At 31.9% G+C, this 18119-nt stretch overlaps 2 protein-coding genes and 1 long non-coding RNA gene across 4 annotated transcripts; 2 read left to right on the top strand and 1 right to left on the bottom strand.

Moving 5' to 3' along the window:
• Positions 1 to 3974: 3974 nt before the first annotated feature.
• LOC123911299 (transmembrane protein 18-like) lies at positions 3975 to 8246 on the bottom strand. The gene is made up of 5 exons (XM_045962700.1): positions 8015 to 8246; positions 7747 to 7892; positions 6597 to 6702; positions 4297 to 4445; positions 3975 to 4207 (listed from the first exon to the last, which is right to left on the bottom strand). Coding segments are annotated over exons 1-5 (498 nt in total). The 5' UTR covers positions 8016 to 8246; the 3' UTR covers positions 3975 to 4111.
• A 4204-nt stretch (positions 8247 to 12450) lies between these two features.
• LOC123911298 (60S ribosomal protein L15-1) lies at positions 12451 to 14043 on the top strand. The gene is made up of 4 exons (XM_045962699.1): positions 12451 to 12558; positions 12682 to 12848; positions 13342 to 13539; positions 13631 to 14043. The coding sequence occupies exons 1-4, from the start codon at positions 12555 to 12557 to the stop codon at positions 13874 to 13876; spliced, it is 615 nt and encodes a 204-aa protein (XP_045818655.1). The 5' UTR covers positions 12451 to 12554; the 3' UTR covers positions 13877 to 14043.
• A 1567-nt stretch (positions 14044 to 15610) lies between these two features.
• On the top strand, positions 15611 to 17613 carry LOC123911297. 2 transcript variants are annotated; one of them, XR_006810450.1, is made up of 5 exons: positions 15611 to 15733; positions 16202 to 16304; positions 16523 to 16631; positions 16994 to 17037; positions 17324 to 17613. It is a non-coding gene; the product is annotated as an uncharacterized LOC123911297 (long non-coding RNA). The 2 variants fall into 2 exon arrangements; XR_006810449.1 differs by lacking the exon at positions 17324 to 17613 and having other exon boundaries at positions 15615 to 15733; positions 16994 to 17235.
• The last annotated feature ends 506 nt before the right edge of the window (positions 17614 to 18119 follow it).

Below are 18119 nucleotides of genomic sequence, written 5' to 3'. Positions count from 1 at the left end.
TGTGTCTTATGTGATATTTTACAGTATAACGTCAAAAAATTATTTGTATAAGTAATAAATTTAAAATTGAAATAATAGGTATTATCAAAATAATAGTAACAATATAAGTTATCTAAATGTGTGTAGATGTTAAATATGTATTTATACATTTAAAAAACTTATTTATACATCACATTTGAAGTTACCTTGGTAGCTTCTTCATCAACATTGGTTAATAATATCTTTAACTCATTCTTTAAAATAACTCCGAAAATAACAACATATAATTGATCATGGAAAATAATTGATGTTGAATTATATATATATATATATATATATATATATATATATATATATATATATATATATATATATATATATATATTATTAATCTCATTGGAAGATTCTGAGTTGGATAAATTACTTCATTATCGAATTTGTCATTTATATTAATTTGATACTTATTTGAGAAAAGATAAACCAACTTAACCCGTACTCAAAATCGAATATGATAAAAATCATGCAGAGCATACCAACCATTAGTAAATTTTATTTTATCTATTTTTTTACTAACATTAGTAAGTAGTCCTGACAATCGACCAACTCCTTATATACACGAAAATTGGAGAAAAGATTATTAGCAAAAGGGTTATTTTGAAAAGAAAAAAACAATAAAATACACAAAATAATAAAATGAATAATAACCCAAAATAATAATAATAATAATAATAATAATAATAATAATAATAGTAATAATAATTACAATTAGTACCACATATTATATGGATGTAAGTAGATGATGTGGCTAAATGAAAGATTTTCATTAGTTTGTGGATTAGAGTTTAGATAGACAATTGGACAACTAACTAGGATTTATATATATAGATAGATATAGACTATGGAAAAGTTCTACGTATCAAGAAAATGTTTGAGTGTAGTCACTGTTTTTTAACTGCACTGCATTCGATTATATCTGCACCGTTCAATACTAAATCGGACGATCAGATTTAAAATTCCATTTTATATTTAAAAAGTTAACCAAAATCTGAATTTAAAATATTAACTATTAAGTGCATGATCATCATTGGATTCTATATGCAATGACTGTGTAGTTTGATTGTACTGAATTTATTTTCGTATATATCACTTCACAGTTTCTCATTTAACTTTTGAGTGCAAATCAATCTTGATCTTTTATAAATTTGTTACGAGCCCGTTTAGTTTTCGCCTCTTATAATTGTGTATTGGGTCTAATTCAACCTTACAAAACTGACTTGAAATGTGATGATTGCATCTACTTTATAAACACATATTCAGGTCATCTAGCAACTAATGTGAGTCTTCTTAACACACTCTCTCGCGCTCAGTGATATTGGGCCATCCACCAAAAATAAAATTCAAATGAATCCATTATATTTTTACATTAGGGACAATGTAAAATTGTTTTACATTATCCGTGCACATTTATTTTTCTCTTTTTTTAAAAAAATAATAATTTTGTTTAAAAACATACTATGTTTGATTAATAGATTTTTATTTTTAAGTTTAAATGATATAAAGTACCATAGTTAGTATAAACCAATTTTACACAAACATCTAATAGAAATATATTGTATTTCAAATTATCGAAATCGTGTAACTAATCCTTTTTTATCATTATTTGGGCCCGCAAAAATGGATTTCAATAATTTTTTAGCCGACCGGATGTGCCCTCAAACTCTTTCGGAATTTTCTTTTGCCATCCTACTATTTTTCTCGATCGCCCTACAAAATTACCAAAACACTCCCCGTCCGCTATTAAGTAGTGGATTCTACTTTTAAAATCTTGAAACTTTCATGGTAGGAGAGTGTTTTTCTCAAAGATCTCATTTTTTTATAACAACCGATACGTATGTAACGGTCGTTATAAAAATGAGAATTTTTCATGTTTGAGGGGTTGTTTTTTCCTCAAATTTCTCATTTTTGTAAACTGATATAGTCTTCCTCGGTACGTCTTGTGCTGGGGAGGCTGTTTATGTTAATATATCTCATTTTGGTTTCTTCAAAAAAAAAATAAAAAAACATATATTATTAAGTCGAGGTAAAAATCTTGAATTTCATGTTGGGTACTATTGTTATATTTTTATATTTTTGGGTACATGTTCCATATACTATTATTTCATTTATTATTATATTTTGTTTCTTCTATTATTTTAATATTATTACGTTTTTTTCCATAGGGAGTGACTTTATATAGTTATATCATATTCTATGTTAATAAAATATCAATAAATTCTTTTTATATATTTATACATGTAAATAATTTAAAACTTTAATTTTTTTTCCGGTTAGATGGATCATAAATATTAAGAGATTATTATAAACATATAGTTTAATTTATAAGACTATTTCAAGATTATAAAGATAAAAAAGTAAATTAATATTAAAATCTCTTCCCTCCCCGCTGAACCAAACACATATGTATTAAAATTTCTCCCCTCCCCGTTCTCTCGTTTGAACCAAACATATATATAATTAAAAATCTCCCCTTCCCTTCCCTCCCCTCCCTTCCCCTCTATTAAAATTTCTCATCTCCCCTCCTTCTCTGATGAACCAAACATACTCTTAAAAAAAGAAAAATTCTTTGTATTTCTTAAAATGTGTGGTCCATCATGTTGAATTTGATCAATTTTCATTTTGAATTTCAAAATTGAAATAAAATTAGTATTTTCTTTTAAATCTAACGGCTAAAATGTGTGTTCTATCATTGGCCCATTTCCTTTGGATCCATGTTAGATGAACCCCCCTTTGATTATAAAAATAATAAATAAAAGATGTTTTCTCTTCCGATCCCCCGTGATTTTTTTATATCCCTCAATATTCCAATTTTGCCCTTGCAGAAAAATTTGGTTCGCAGAAATCAAATTTTTTCTAGTGCAAATTCAGAGTAAATTTCGGTTTATAAAAACCGAAATTGTTTTTCAAGGCAAAAAAAATCGGTTTCTAGAAACCGAATTTTTTTGCAATAACAAAATTGGAAATTCAAGAGGTATAAAAGAAACACGGGGTCGGAAGAGAAAACATCTAAATAAAATGAACCCCTTTGCCTAAAAAATAAAATGTTAGATGAACCCCTAGAGTGTGTTTGGAATATTGATTATACTTACAATCTATCACATCTACACTCTACTACCTTTCCGACTCCGTTTCCATCTACCTCAATAATAAATTTCTTTCTGCTCAATAAATTTATTCATTTTTATTACTCCCTACTAAAAAATCACTTTTTAGATTCATTCAAAAAATAATGTATCTAGTCAATAATATAAACCACATACATTACTTTTTCAATTATTTTTTCAATGAACCTAAAAAGTAGTTTTTTGCTTATAATAGTGATCGTCGGTAGTTTAATGCTTTCAAGAACTAATTAATGGGCTGAAATCATTCACGTTTAACAAAATGAATATAATCCATTTAGTTTCTGCCATAAAATAAAATAAAATAAAAAACCATTTAATTTCCATCGAACAATAGGAAGATCTGAAAATAGAGGGAAACTTGTACAAAAGAACTTGAAACCATTGGAGCATCAGATGTTGAGCTCTCATCGGTGGTGGTGTGACGGTGGCGGATCTCCAACGAAGGTGCCAAAAAAATACAAGAAGAATGTCAATAGAGAGAGCTCGCGAGGAGGAACACAAATCCATTTTTTTTTTTCTTGAGTAGGTGGCTGGAGTGACAAGGTCCGATGGGTGGGTGTTGAGTTTGGTGGTAGAGGTGGGGACAAGGAGGAAGATGGGTGGTTAGATCACGTGTTGATAGACTATGATAGAAATGTATTCTTTAGCTGATCTAATGGTCAAAAATCAACTTGACCATGGTGGAGAAATTTAGTACTTGACCATGCTAAATGTCACCGTGATAATATTAGTCATCCTTGGTTTTGGAAGTGTTGCATGAATGAAAAATTATGCAGGAAAACTCCTATTGATTAACATAAGTGGATAATGAGCTATCAATAAAAAACTTTGTATATAAGGAAAAAAGAAAGACAAAACTCTTTTGTATGGTTCACCTGATTGACACAAAATCCATACTTAATACATCAAAATGTGACTACATTTAATGCATCAAAATCCCACTAGATCAATTATTCTTGTTTACTACGAGCAGCCCTTGCACGATGTCTTAGTTCAGCTCTTTTCCACTTAACAATCAAGTAACACAGAGAGAAGAGTGTATTGATCTGCAGAAAGTGACAAGTTACTTCAAGTCAATTAAATATGAAAAGATGACCATTACTAAGATGGTTGTGTCATAAGAGAAAATACTAACCAGGATTATCATAGCCAATGCAAGAAGAGGTCCAGACCAAAGAACCGACATAAATACTCCACTCGGATCAAAATAGTTTTGACTAGAGAAGTTTTTCCAATTTCCCCCCAAAAAACTATTCAGTCTCTCAGCAAGATATACACCAGCCACTGCATCAAAACAATTTCCAAGACAAGTTACATTAATTATTCAATAATAAAGATTAAAGAACTTCACAAATATAAAATAGACTGCAGGATTAAGAGATGTGAACAATAAAAACATGTGCATGGAAAATGATCAGGCATATCAGTCTGATACAAGTTTTAGACTTGAGATGCAAGAATTCACCATGGAAATACGTATATCTTCTATACACCCTAGATATTAAAATTTCCACTCCAAAATCCAAAACCTTCTATTCTCCCCTATTATTTATATGCTAGAGATGTAACCATGATACGGAGGTGCAAGAAGGAATTGGGCCAGATATAGCTTTAACCCTGGACAAGCCCAAAGAGCAATTGGGCCACAGGTGAGGAGACCTCCCAAATGGTTGGATGATTATGAGATGTCAAAGTGGCATTTACACTTGGTAGCTGAATTCTGATTTGTTCTATTAGCTTCTAAGTTCTGTTGCAATAATTTGTTAATCATTTCCAATGATTATTTCCTTTATTTTGTCCTAGTTTTGCGGATCTTTTGCCTAGAGGCAACTGACGTAACAAACTCATGGCTATATAGCCAAGTTTGATCGTAAGGAAAAGTATCAATGAATTAAATCAATCTCTTCTCTCTGAAAATTCTTCTACTCCCTGGAGTGTTGCTAAGCTCTAAGTAGCTATCCTTCTCTACACTACCAGACATATCAGTTTAGTTTAGACTTGAGATACATGAATGCACAATGGATATGTTATATCTTCTCTACACCCGGACCCTAGGTATTCAACTTTCCACTCCAAAATCCAAAACCCTATATTCTTCCCTATTATTTATATATCCTATCATATGTCCTCTAACTAGCTATCTAACTAGCTGATTATTTTGTATCTCCATTGCATGATCAGTGGCAAAGATCATATCATGAAAATTCTCATTCTAAAAGGCTATTTCTAATGTGCGCAAGCTATCTATTTTGTCTTCACCCATTTCTGTAGAACCAACAAACAACTCTCTGCCACCGTGATTCAGCCAATACATTGCAACCAAATACCCTTTTCTGTTGATCTTGTTACCTGATCTGCCACACACCAAGAGAGGTAAAGCTATGAAGGGTGAAAGATAGAGTTTCATGAAAAATGAAAATAATAATGCAATCTGCCATATGTGGCGACGGTGGACGGTGGCAAGGCATCCGCTATGACTGCCATGGCCGTGGCGGAGCATTGGCAGCGGAGCACTCTGACATTTCCTCGGCAGTATGAAGGAAGACTATCATGGTAGACAGGTTGGAGGCAAGTCAACTGCAGGATGGGATGCCGCCGTACATGACGGGTGGCCGGATGTCACTTTATGAAGTAACTGGTCTTTCTCCTCCCTTAATTCCTTATTTATTACTTTAGTTGCAGATTTTGTACAATTATTTCAATTATTTTTTTTAATTTTGCTTATATTCTTGTTTTGTTTTTGGTTTGATAATGTTTTAATTTATGGGGTTAATGATGATACTCACATTGAGATGGAAGATATCATATATTAGATTTATGTAGACACAACACAACAGATATTGGATTTGTGAAGTTGCGACGAAGAAGAGGAATAAGGTGTAAGAGGAGAGGGGAAGTCATTAAGTCCCAAAAGAGGTGGATGAAGAGTAAAACCAGTGTGATGAGTCTATGATAAATTTAGTGAAACCTTACTATCAAATGGTTGAGAAAGGTTGTGTACCGTGCAAGATATGCATGGTCACATTAGAATTAGCCCTAAAAGAAGTACTGGTATACATAAATTGGAGAATTTCGCAAACTAAATGCTTCACTCTGCAAAAAGATGTAGTTTGTTTCAACGAGTTAGCATGACCAGATATCCACTCTTTTACTATAATTTTGGGTATGTTTCAAAAAAGCTGAATTTGTTGGCATAAAGCTGGAAACCAGACAGATTAGAGTACATAATATTTTTTTTCAATTTCACATCATCGCCATTCAGCATTTCACCCACAACAGAAAATCAAAGGCAAGGTTGTAAGTTTATTATCATAGGGGAAGGTAACAACTTGAAACAAGAGTGAAGTGAGATACATCAAAAGTAATAGAGAGGTTTAATTAAGCCTTTATAGTTTATTAAAAAAAATCCATAAAATAAAGAGAGATGCTACATACACGTCAAAAGGAACAAGAACATCTGAAAGTTGGTATTCCTCCTAGAGATGATAGTTACAAGCAGCAATACAACATGGAATGTTAACAATCCCAGTAGCCAGGGTTCCTGAAACAAAACAAAAAAATCAAGGCAATATTAGTAGGTCTGCAGTGTTCAAATAACCGGACAAAATGGTAAAGATTGAATAATAATATAATAATTCAAAACACCAAAAGTAAAATGATCCATAAAACCATATTATCTAATATCTATGCATAGTGATATCCATATAAATATGAAAGCAAACATAAACTCTCTTCCGTTGATCAATTTCCATTGAATTGACAAAAAAAAAATATAAATCACATTTTAATGACTTTAGATAGTGTGGTGGAATAGGTTTTTTCCATAGCAACAGTATAAGGTTAAAATCCATAAGACAATTCATCATTCCAATGGCAAGAAAGTCGTAGTGATGACATCCAATTGGCAACTAAATAATAATGCATCCAATTACCTTCTGTTTAGAATAATTGAAAAATCCCATGATATCATCTACAGACTACATATGCTCACTCCACAAGTAAAATTATGTTACCACGTCATAAAACTTTTTCCTCCTATCTTCAGTATATCAGAAAACAGTATCCAAGAAAATGGTATCATATTGAATTTTAAATAGGGGATGGAAAGACCTCTTCTTCAAATCGTGAATCGTAAGATACATTGCTAATAAAAATGTTAATTGTAACTAAAAAAGCAAGTGATATAACAAAATTATAACTTGATATATCATATAGGAACCTCAAAATATTTGAAGATTCAAGTCATATCAAATGACAGAATAAAAGTGGTTGACTGCACTAAGTTTCGGCAGTTATTTATTAGAAGGAATCGGGATTCAAGATAAGATTCATCTCCAAAAAGTAAATTGAGTTCAATTTAGTATCGAATCAAGATAGAACTTGTTGTATTTAACCAATGAAGGGTAGTATTACAAACAGTCCAAAAAAGCAAAAAACATCACAGCAGTTTCTTCACTTAATTTCTCACACACCAAAATAAATCAATAATTGAAAACACCACATTCAATTCAATACAGTAGTAATTAATGAAGCAATAAAAAAAATAGTAAAAAACAAAGTTGCAAAATTGGAGAGATAGTAGTACCTTCCAATCAATGGCATGAAAAAAACCCAAAAAGTTATCGTAAGCAGGACGAAGGTTAGAACTAAGTTCAGAAGAAATTTTCTGAACAAGATCTGACATAAGATCAAAATGTTCTTCCATAACAGATTTCAGCTCCTCGATCGACACTGCCATACAAAAAATGCAAGAGAATAAAGAACATGCAACAACGAAGAATCAAGCACAAAATAATAAATTGAAGAAAACATAATATAAAATTGGAGAGTAGTTGTTTGTTCCAAGAACTCACTGGCGGCGAGGAGGGTGGCGATCTGCAAATTTTACCGGAAAACGACTGATTAGTTTAGCTCAGGCTGTTTGCATTCTCCGGTGAAGTCGAGGACGATAACCACCGCCGGAGTGCTTGATTTGAGTCAAGATTCGAGAATGTTTAAGATTCTTCTATACTACGTTTTGTTCTAATGGGTAAATTGGGAATTAGAACATAATGTCAGGTGCGGTGCGGGTAGCAAGTAAAAACTTCCATAGAGTACAATGTGAAATTGCCTACATGTTATCAAAAAAAATTTTTTAACCCCTGCCAATTTTCTCACTAGACATATAAAATTATCAAAATTCTTCGGTCCGCTATTAAAGTAGTGGATTTTATCTGGAGGTGTGTTCTATAAACACAAAAAAGTTGAACAAAAATACAACACATCTTTTCTCCACTCACAGCCCGAATATCGGGGCGTGCAACAAATATTAAAAAAAGCAAAAAATGTAGTTTTGTTGTATTTTTATTAAAAATTTATAAAAATGAAAAATTTAAGAAAAAAACCCTCATAACATGATAATTTTAACATTTTACATATCCAAATTATATAATGAGTATAAAAGAAAATATTTATATACATTATTGTTTACACTTCAAAACAAGTTTATGTTTGTCTCTTTGGATATCAAAAAAAAGTTATATGTTTGCCGAAATCGATAAGACATGCGATCAAGGGGGTAGCAGAATGAACCTCATCTTATAGCTTATCAGTCGAATATAAATACAATCAAGCAAGAAGAAGTTGAATATTCTCAAACCTACCGAGATCTATCGTGATCTTAAAGACCGTAGACTTGGTCAAAAGACAGCAGGAGTCAACGGTTAGGCGTTTTGATCGTGTTCCATATTTATAGCGCCAATAGCCATAGAGGGTGAGTAGTGCAAACACCACTTTGGAGGGAAACTACTCACTACGAATAAGTTTGGCAGTGGCAGATCATGCTATAAATAGGGACAGACCTAGAGGGGGGCAAGCAGTGGCCAAGGCCCCCCTCCCCCTCATTTACATATATATATATATATATATATATATATATATATATATATATATATATATATATATATATATATATATATTATAATATAATATTATATCATATCATATATCATTATAGTATATTATAATTTGTAAATATATCTATTATTTATCATTTACATTATATAAATAAGAATTTAATTGATATGTATTTACAAATTTATATTGTCGAACAATTATAAGCGTTGAATTATTAAAAATATAGCCTTTTAATAAACAAAAACTTAGTTGTTTCGAGTGGTAAGAGTTTTGGGTTTCTTAAGTAACTGATCAAAAGTTCATATTTGACTCTTGCGTATGAACAAAATTCGATTGAGGGGAAGAACTTATTTTTTGTTCCCCACATATTTCTCGGAGGCGATTAGTCATCAGTCACCAATAAACAAGAACTTCATACATATAATAACATTAAAAAAATTACATGGACAAGTGTAATAGAAAAATCTACATTAATTCATTTTTATTATTTTACTATTTTTCGACCCCCAGTGTGATAAGCTGCTGGATTTGTCACTGGCTATAAAATATGGAAAAGAAAATTTCATCACTTCTAAGTTGAAAGAAGTAGAATGAGCTCGATGTCCCATAAGGTTTACACATTTATTCGTGTCGTCACCAACATAATGTAATTCAAGGTTCATAATAAGATCATTGAGAATGTAAATGATGTATACAAATAAAGATTATAAATACAAAATATTTATATAGCCACCGTGAATCATATCCACTATCACTTTGACATCAAATTCAATTAACACATGTTTGCACGTGTTGAGATTGAACAAGTTGAAGGCTGGGAAGTATTGTTGAGGAGAAAATTCTAATTTGATGTTTTAAATATAACAAACATATTAATTCAATTTAATCATGATTCTGGTCTTGTTATATACTCATGTCTATTGTGAGAATTGTTTCAACTAGCTAGAATAATATAGATATAGATGTTTCAACGAGAACGTTCTAGACGGATGTCTTTGCACAACACATACACATGCAACTACGAAGCCTTAATCTGCAAGGAACTTGAATCATACAAAGGCAGAAAGACAAAGCTCTTGTTAGAAATAATATAAAACCATTGATATGACTCTATCCTAACACCTTAAGGTTTTGGGATAATCGGTTATTTGTCATGGTATCAGAGCCTCTATGACTAAGTGGTCTAGAGTTCGATCCCCGCTCCCCTCACTTTCTAATTAAAAAGTGGAATTTAAGCATATGATAGGTGGGCCTATGCATTATCCACGCTTCAAGCCCAAGTGGACTCTTGCGTGAGGGGGCGTGTTAGAAATAATATAAAACCATTGATATGACTCTATCCTAACACCTTAAGGTTTTGGGATAATCGGTTATTTGACAGCTCAACTTTATGTAGTACCAACTTAAAATCTTGAAGTAAATGATAATAACATGGGGTTATTTTTGTCTCACAAAAAATAGCATGAAATTGAGGTTTCCATATTTGAAACAAGCCTGCAAAACATTAAAGAATTCATCACATGAGCTTTTCTTCCAATAAAGATTCTCAATCATTAAAGACCTTGAAGAAATTAAAATGATCAAATCTTAAGCAAAGTCTCATCTAAAACGATATGGACATAATACACATGCAACCAGAATGACCCGAAAGAAGATCTTCTAGAAATCACGCAATTCAAGGATGTGTCATGTCTCAACGAATAAAAATATACAGCTTGCACTTAGCTGTCCACTTTATAGCTTGCAATAGATATCATCCATGCAAAGCTTAAAGCACAAGAACGTTTTGGATGAAGAAATACTCATAGCAGGTGCTCATGAATGTTCTGCATTAACCAAAATGATCTGGTTTGATTACTTCAATGACCAAAGGCATAAAGACATTTTGTCTTAATGGATATGTCTTTGATAACCAAGCTTTTCCCCCCAACTCCTATAAATAGAAGTAAGCTCTCCATATTCAAATTAAAAGTTTGCAAATAGAAAACATCAAATCACTTGTTCAAGCAAAAATACAAAGCAATCTCCAAGCTCCTCACTATATTTGTAGATGATAAATATTTTGAGTTTGCTTTTCACATACATCTCAAACACGAGTTGAGAAACCATTTGATCCCAAACAAATCATTATACTCATTGTATCATTCTCAAGTCTTTTTGAACGAAAGAAAACAAGTTGTAAGCCTACCGAGACATTAATACACAGATTGCACCTGATCCAGAAGTGATCAAGAAAGATAGTACCAAGTAGAACGTTATGTGTTGAGCACCATAGTGAAAAATCTCACAGACTGTGAGGACTGAATTAGCTTGCATTGGATGAACCGGTATAAATTTTGTGTGTGATTTTCTTATCCCTTTTCATATGGTTGTTATTCACTCATCACCTATGAAGCACACACTCTCACACGGATACGTCAACACGATACGGACACATCGACACTGCTAATGTAAAAAATATAGGATACCGACACCTCTACATATTTATAAAAAATCCAAATTGAGAATCAAAATATATACATATACATCAAAGTTGAACAAGTTATTTAATTAAGAAAAAGTTTTAAAACAAGATACGTTAGTATTTAACCTTTATTTATCTATCTACTATTGATAAAGCTGAAAATATTGCAATCAAAATGTAATCTCTTTAATATCTCCATTTCAAAAAAAAATCTCTTTAATCTCTATTTGTTGTGTTGTTGTTTTGACATATTTATAACCCTTGTAGATGTCTTATATGTTTCTAAGAGAAGTAGAAACAAAGAAAAATATATTTTTTTAGGACACTTGTCCGACATGTGTTGCATGAGTGTTTTACAGGTATCGAACATCAACCTTAGGAGTGTCAAAGTAAAGGAAAAAATAATTTGTTTGGACACCTATTTGAGCGGTCCAACACGTGTCAAAAAAGTATCATACGAATGTCGGATACCGACACGTGTTCGACACCGCAACACGCCTAATTATAGAAGTGTCCGTGCTTCATACCTAATCATACTCACATAATATCACTTGCACCTTATTAAGGTTTTTTTTTAATATTTTATCTAGAACGTTCTGGTGAGTAAAAATTAACATTTTGATTACCAAATTTTAATCTGATGAATTCAAAATTACCGTAAAATGTTTCAAATTTCAATTACCGTAAAAATAAAAAAAAAATTCCAAATTTCAATAGATTATGCTTTTGTGTATAATATATTAATTTTTTCTTATTAAAAATTATTCAGATATAAAAAAATAATAATTTTTTTATAATAGTACCGCTAATAACATATCATTTTATAAAAACAAAACAAAATAAAAACATTAGGAAGGTGTGTATAGAAAACAGAAAGGTGCAGATGGAAACTGGGTCGGCCCAAAATATAACCCATCGTGTGAAGTTATAAACTGTATAAACAAACCTTTTTCGTCCTACATATACATTCAGAAACCCTAAAAACAAAACCTCTTGTGTGTGCTGCGCTTCACTCTCCCTCCTATCAAGCAAAAATGGGTAACCCTTCTCTCAATTTGATTCCATTTTCTTTCTCGTTTTTGTGTTTAGAAATTAGATTTTACTTTCTATGATAAATTGATTATGAAAATGATGATTGAAATATAATTTGTTTATGAATAGGTGCATACAAGTATGTTTCCGAGTTATGGCGCAAGAAACAATCAGATGTGATGGGATTCGTGCAGCGTGTTAGGTGCTGGGAGTATCGTCAACAATCTTCCATTGTTCGTCTCACCAGGCCTACTCGTCCTGACAAAGCTCGCCGTTTGGGTTACAAGGCCAAACAGGTCAAATATTATTCAATCAATCGTTTTATATTATTGTTGATTCAATATTGATTTCTTCGTTTTAAAAGTGATTTTTGCATTCAATAATTTAGGGATGATATTAGTCTTTTTTTTTTTTTTTATGAAGTTCAAGTTAGTTTATGTATGTTTACCATGATAAAGTTTTTTTTTTTTTTTTTTTTAATTTAATTAATCTCCTTAATATGTTTTTCCATGTGAAAATGGAAAATAAACAAATTGTGAAACTATCCCAATGTGTTGTGATTTATAATTCCCCAAAATTTGCTTATAAATTTGATTCCGATCACATTTGTTTATTCTATTAAGTAAACTCTTGCATTGATGACTTAGTCATGTTATGTTTGGTTTTTTTGTTGATTTATTGTGCATTTGGTTATTTATAGCTATCGGTGTTGAACATGTTCTGATTTACAATATTTGTTATGATGTGAGCATGACTGCTGATCTATCTGTATTTGTTATATCATTTTAGGGATATGTTATTTACCGTGTTCGCGTCCGTAGAGGTGGCCGAAAGAGGCCAGTTTCCAAGGGTATTGTTTATGGTAAACCAACCAACCAGGGAGTTACCCAACTCAAGTTTCAGAGGAGTAAAAGGTCAGTTGCTGAGGAGCGTGCTGGACGTAAGCTTGGTGGACTCAGGGTTCTCAACTCCTACTGGGTCAATGAGGTTAGTTTTCGTGTGTGTTCTTGTTGCAAGTTAAACTTGTTCTTGATAACCTGGATGGTGCGTATCTAACCCGTTATTTTTTGTATTGCAGGATTCCACCTTCAAATATTTTGAGGTCATTTTGGTTGATGTTGCACACAGTGCTATAAGAAATGACCCAAGAATCAACTGGCTCAACAATCCTGTCCACAATCACAGGGAACTTCGTGGCCTCACCTCTGCTGGGAAAGAAAACAGAGGTTTGCGTGGCAAGGGGCATCGACACCACAAAGCTCGTCCATCCCGCAGGGCCAACTGGAAGAGAAACAATACCCTTTCTCTTCGTCGCTACCGTTGATTTTGCCGCTGTTATTTTGTTTTGCTTCATAGCTGGATATTCTGCTTGCACTTTAGACTGTGGAATTGTCGGTTTTGTATTGTTGATTTCCGCTTCCAGAAACTCATTTAGTCCTTTAATATATGATTTTTGTTGGAGAGATTAATGACAATATTTTAGTTTATCTATCTTTGCTTAATTAATTGATAATCATGAATGCAACTTTAGACAATTTTTTTTTTGGGGGTAGACATGACTTCTTGTGTTATATGCATTCAATGGGATACTATCTGCTCATTTGACCGTTTTCTTAATGGTATAATCTTTAGTGCAATGCAATTCATTGATTTTATGCCTTGCTTGCCGGTAGCTTCTCGATGTTAACTATGATTAAATGATGGTTTTGGACTTTTGTTTAGCATTCTTTGATGATTTTAGGAATCAAGTAAAAAAATTTCTCTATTTATTTGTTTGAAGTTTTGTATCAGAATAGATGTTTGCAAATTCTGTAAGATTTTGATGGCTCAGTGAGCTTATTGGCACTGCTGTGTTGGCCGGGCTTTGGGGGTCAGAGTCTAGTTAGAATTTAAAGGGGAAGTCTTTAAACGTTAGAGCTATTCTAGTGACAAAACCTTGTGTACTTGAAAAATTTAAAAGCAAAATCAGGTACTCATTGGGGTAGTCAAATGTAGAACTGTTATAAATCATGATACTTGCCCCTTAAATTCCTTCCACTGAAGAGTTTTGAAAAGTTTTTGTATGATCTTGTTTAAAATGGCAAAATCATCCAGGATACAAATGCTGTAGATATATCAGTCATACTGCAAATGCAGAATTTGAACCAGAAAAGTAAAATTGACATTTAACATGACTTGAAAAGATACTACTTGGATTCAATAATGAGACTTTATAGAGCCTTATGGAGGACACAAATTCAGTTTTTACCATTTTCTCTCTCTCTCTCTCTCTCTCTCTCTCTCTCTCTCTCTCTCTCTCTCTCATTCAAATTATCTGATGAAGTTTTTCTTCGTATCTTTGAAGGTTTTGGTCAACCGGGGGTTTATGTAGAAATTACTTAGAAAAAGGTTCATTTTAAATTTCAGCTTTTAACTCTCTTTTTGGTTTTTAGAATGAAAAGGATATAGATTGTAAGATTTGGATTTTCTAGATTATTTGATGATTTATTTTTTAACATTTGCTAAGATTGTGCTTTTTGCAAATAAAGGGTGGATTTTGAATTGAAGGTATTGATTGTCTGTTATAAGAGGTAGTTTCTCTTCTTGCATCTCTTACATTATGATCCTTATAAGAGGAAAGAGTGGAAATTAGATAAATGAGAAGTGAAAGTGAGTTTTGAGTTTTCATATTTTGCTATAATCATCCCTATATATATATATATATATATATATATATATATATATATATATATATATATATATATATATATATACACCCATTCCTTCCATATTTCGCTCCTGCAAACTCAAATCAGAGAGTTTGGACTTTGCATGAATATACATATAAAAGCAACTATTTACCTTAAATCAAGTGATTTCACTTCCTGTTTAACATTAATGGAAACAAGTAAATAAATGTGTGGTTCACTTTGATCCATGACTTAAAACGCAACAGCAGATATTCATGATTTATGTATACAATTGTTTCAGAAGCATAATTTTCATAATAATGTATGCAAATGTTATTATATCATATACTAGCTTGTGTTGTAGTGAGTATTTTTTTAATAATTATATCCAGCTATTTTAAATTTGACATATTTTACCGTTTCAGGTTGAGAAATGGATGGAAAAATTGGAAGAGTGTGAAACCAAGAGAAAAGTAACAATCAAAACCAGCATTGTGTCAATTCCTTTATTTGTGAGTTACACTTACATGTATTCTAATTATAAAAATGTTTGCTTAGAATTTATTCATGGTTATCTCTTTTGTTTTGGTTTACTCTTATTCATGGTTATCTCCTTTGTGGTATGATGTTTTGGTTTACTCTTTTGTTTTGTGGCTGGACAAATGCAATGCTTGAATGTGTATGCCACTGATACACAAGCAAATCATCTCTTTATTGCCTTCAATTCGGCCATTAATTGATTTAGAATTTTTATTTTTCTGTTCTAAAATCAAATTGCATCTTTAGTTTTGTTTTTGTTGTGATAATTGTTTATGGATGTGAAGAGAAGACTTATAATTATAACTATGAAGTTTAATTGATGTTTTAAATTTGATGTTTTAATACTCTAATGTATCTCAAAACATGTTTTGTTTGTTTTTAGAAAAACCAATTTGAATGAATATGCAAATCAGAAACATTTGTTGTAATCTTCATGGCAGGCGGATTATGGAGTGCATATACGTTGGAAAGGAGCTGCTGAGACAGTTCTAGGAACGATATCTTCATTCGGATGGTCACCAACAATCTATTGAAGAAGAGAAGGTTAAGAATAGCATATTCAAGTTGTAGAAAGTTTGTTGAGGGAATTAATATCATTGAACTGAACAAAGTGGAAATATGAAAAACATTTTCTTTTGGTTGATAGCTAACCCAACTTTAGATAATAGTTAGGGGTTTGGTTTGTTGGATTGACAATTTATGGAATTTTAACATAGTGTTTTCAACCTTTCTAATTTTGTAGTTTTTTTTTTTTTTTGTAGGCTTGATTTGTGGTATTTCTTTGATGTTAATACTCCCAAGATGAAAAGAGATCTCATGAAGCAGCTTTGGCGAAGTGCAAGGAGTTAGAAGAACAATTACGCATAGTTTGTAAGTACTGAAATTACGCATATTCTGCATGATCCATTCATTCCTACTTGCAGGCATGTTCACTGCAGTAGTATTCATGTTGGTTTGAGTAAGATAATGTAGGATTAATAGTATTCTTAGAAATGAGTATTGGACCTAACTCATCCTTACAAAACCGGCTTGTAAGGAGAGGATTGCCTCTAGTATATAAACACTTAGTCAGACCATCTCTCAACCGATGTGAGACTCTTAACAAGTATCATCATGTGTATTTAAATTTCCTGCTAAGAGTAATTTACCACATCGATATTGGTCAAATATTTTTTCCGTGGAACTGATTATGCCTGTTCTATTTCTAATTCCTTTGTTACATTGTCTATTAGGAATGAGAGCTCAGCTGCTGATAATGAGCTTAAGACTAAAAAAGGTAAAGCTCTAATTCCATTCAAATGAAGAAGAGTCAGTAGAGCTCAATTTCAATGCAGTTTCTAAGACAAAGCCAAAGCATGACTGGGTCCTTCATAATGCATACTAACTACTAGCAAATGTGGCAAGGGAGTTTTGGATCCAGTTTATTGATGATTAATATTCATCTCAATCCTTAAAAAATTTAAAGCTGAGGGTTTTAGGATTAAATTTGAAATCAATGCCAAAAATTACTTGCCGTACAATTTATGTTAAAGGTAACTCTGACCTTCTGTAACTCATTGTAGATTGGCCAAAGAGGAGGAAGCTACACACGAACCGTGCACGACAAGCTGAATTCTCATTTAATTGTATGTGTGAGTGGGTGCTAGCTAGCTTATAATCATTTAAAATACTTAAAACGTAAACCAAACTAAAATAAACACTCAGAAAAGTGTGGTAATATCTTAGACTTATGTGTTGCAACATGCATTCACTGTCAACTGACAAGTGAGAGTGATTTGGAAAAAGCACCACCTCAAGAGAAAAGTGAATGAGATTATCATAAACAAACACGTATGTAACACAAAATTGATCATCATAAATGAAATCAAAATTGAAAGATAACTCAAATTACAACAAACAACTAATTCGTGCGGTTTTGACGAAATTTTTTGTCGTGCTTTTTAGCTTTTCCCTATCTAAAAACGTTGTCTACTGACTCCATGTTTTTCTTAACAACGCTTTTGAAAATAAACTTGTTAAAAGAGGCGTTGTTATTTCTCTACTTTGGTGTGGTGTAAGCAAGGACGGAGGCACATACTAAGTCGTGTGGGCACATGCCTCCACAAACTTTTTAAGAATTTTTTTATATAGAGCATATATTGTCATACTAATACTAACATGTATATGTTATGTTCACACTTTAACCAAAACACACCAATATAAAGTTGTTATGAGAGTCTAAAAGTTAAACTCATTAGCACAATATTGATTTTTTTATATGGAACATATGATTTTTTTTAGAGTTAATATTAGTGTAGCAAATTTAAATCCCTTTTTTTCTTTTATTCTTTTGCATGTTTGATGGGTTGTTGGGTACAT

The sequence above is a fragment of the Trifolium pratense genome, linkage group LG2 (genome assembly GCF_020283565.1).
Source record: "Trifolium pratense cultivar HEN17-A07 linkage group LG2, ARS_RC_1.1, whole genome shotgun sequence".
Taxonomy (NCBI): domain Eukaryota; kingdom Viridiplantae; phylum Streptophyta; class Magnoliopsida; order Fabales; family Fabaceae; genus Trifolium; species Trifolium pratense.
This window is presented reverse-complemented; position numbering and strand designations above follow the sequence as displayed.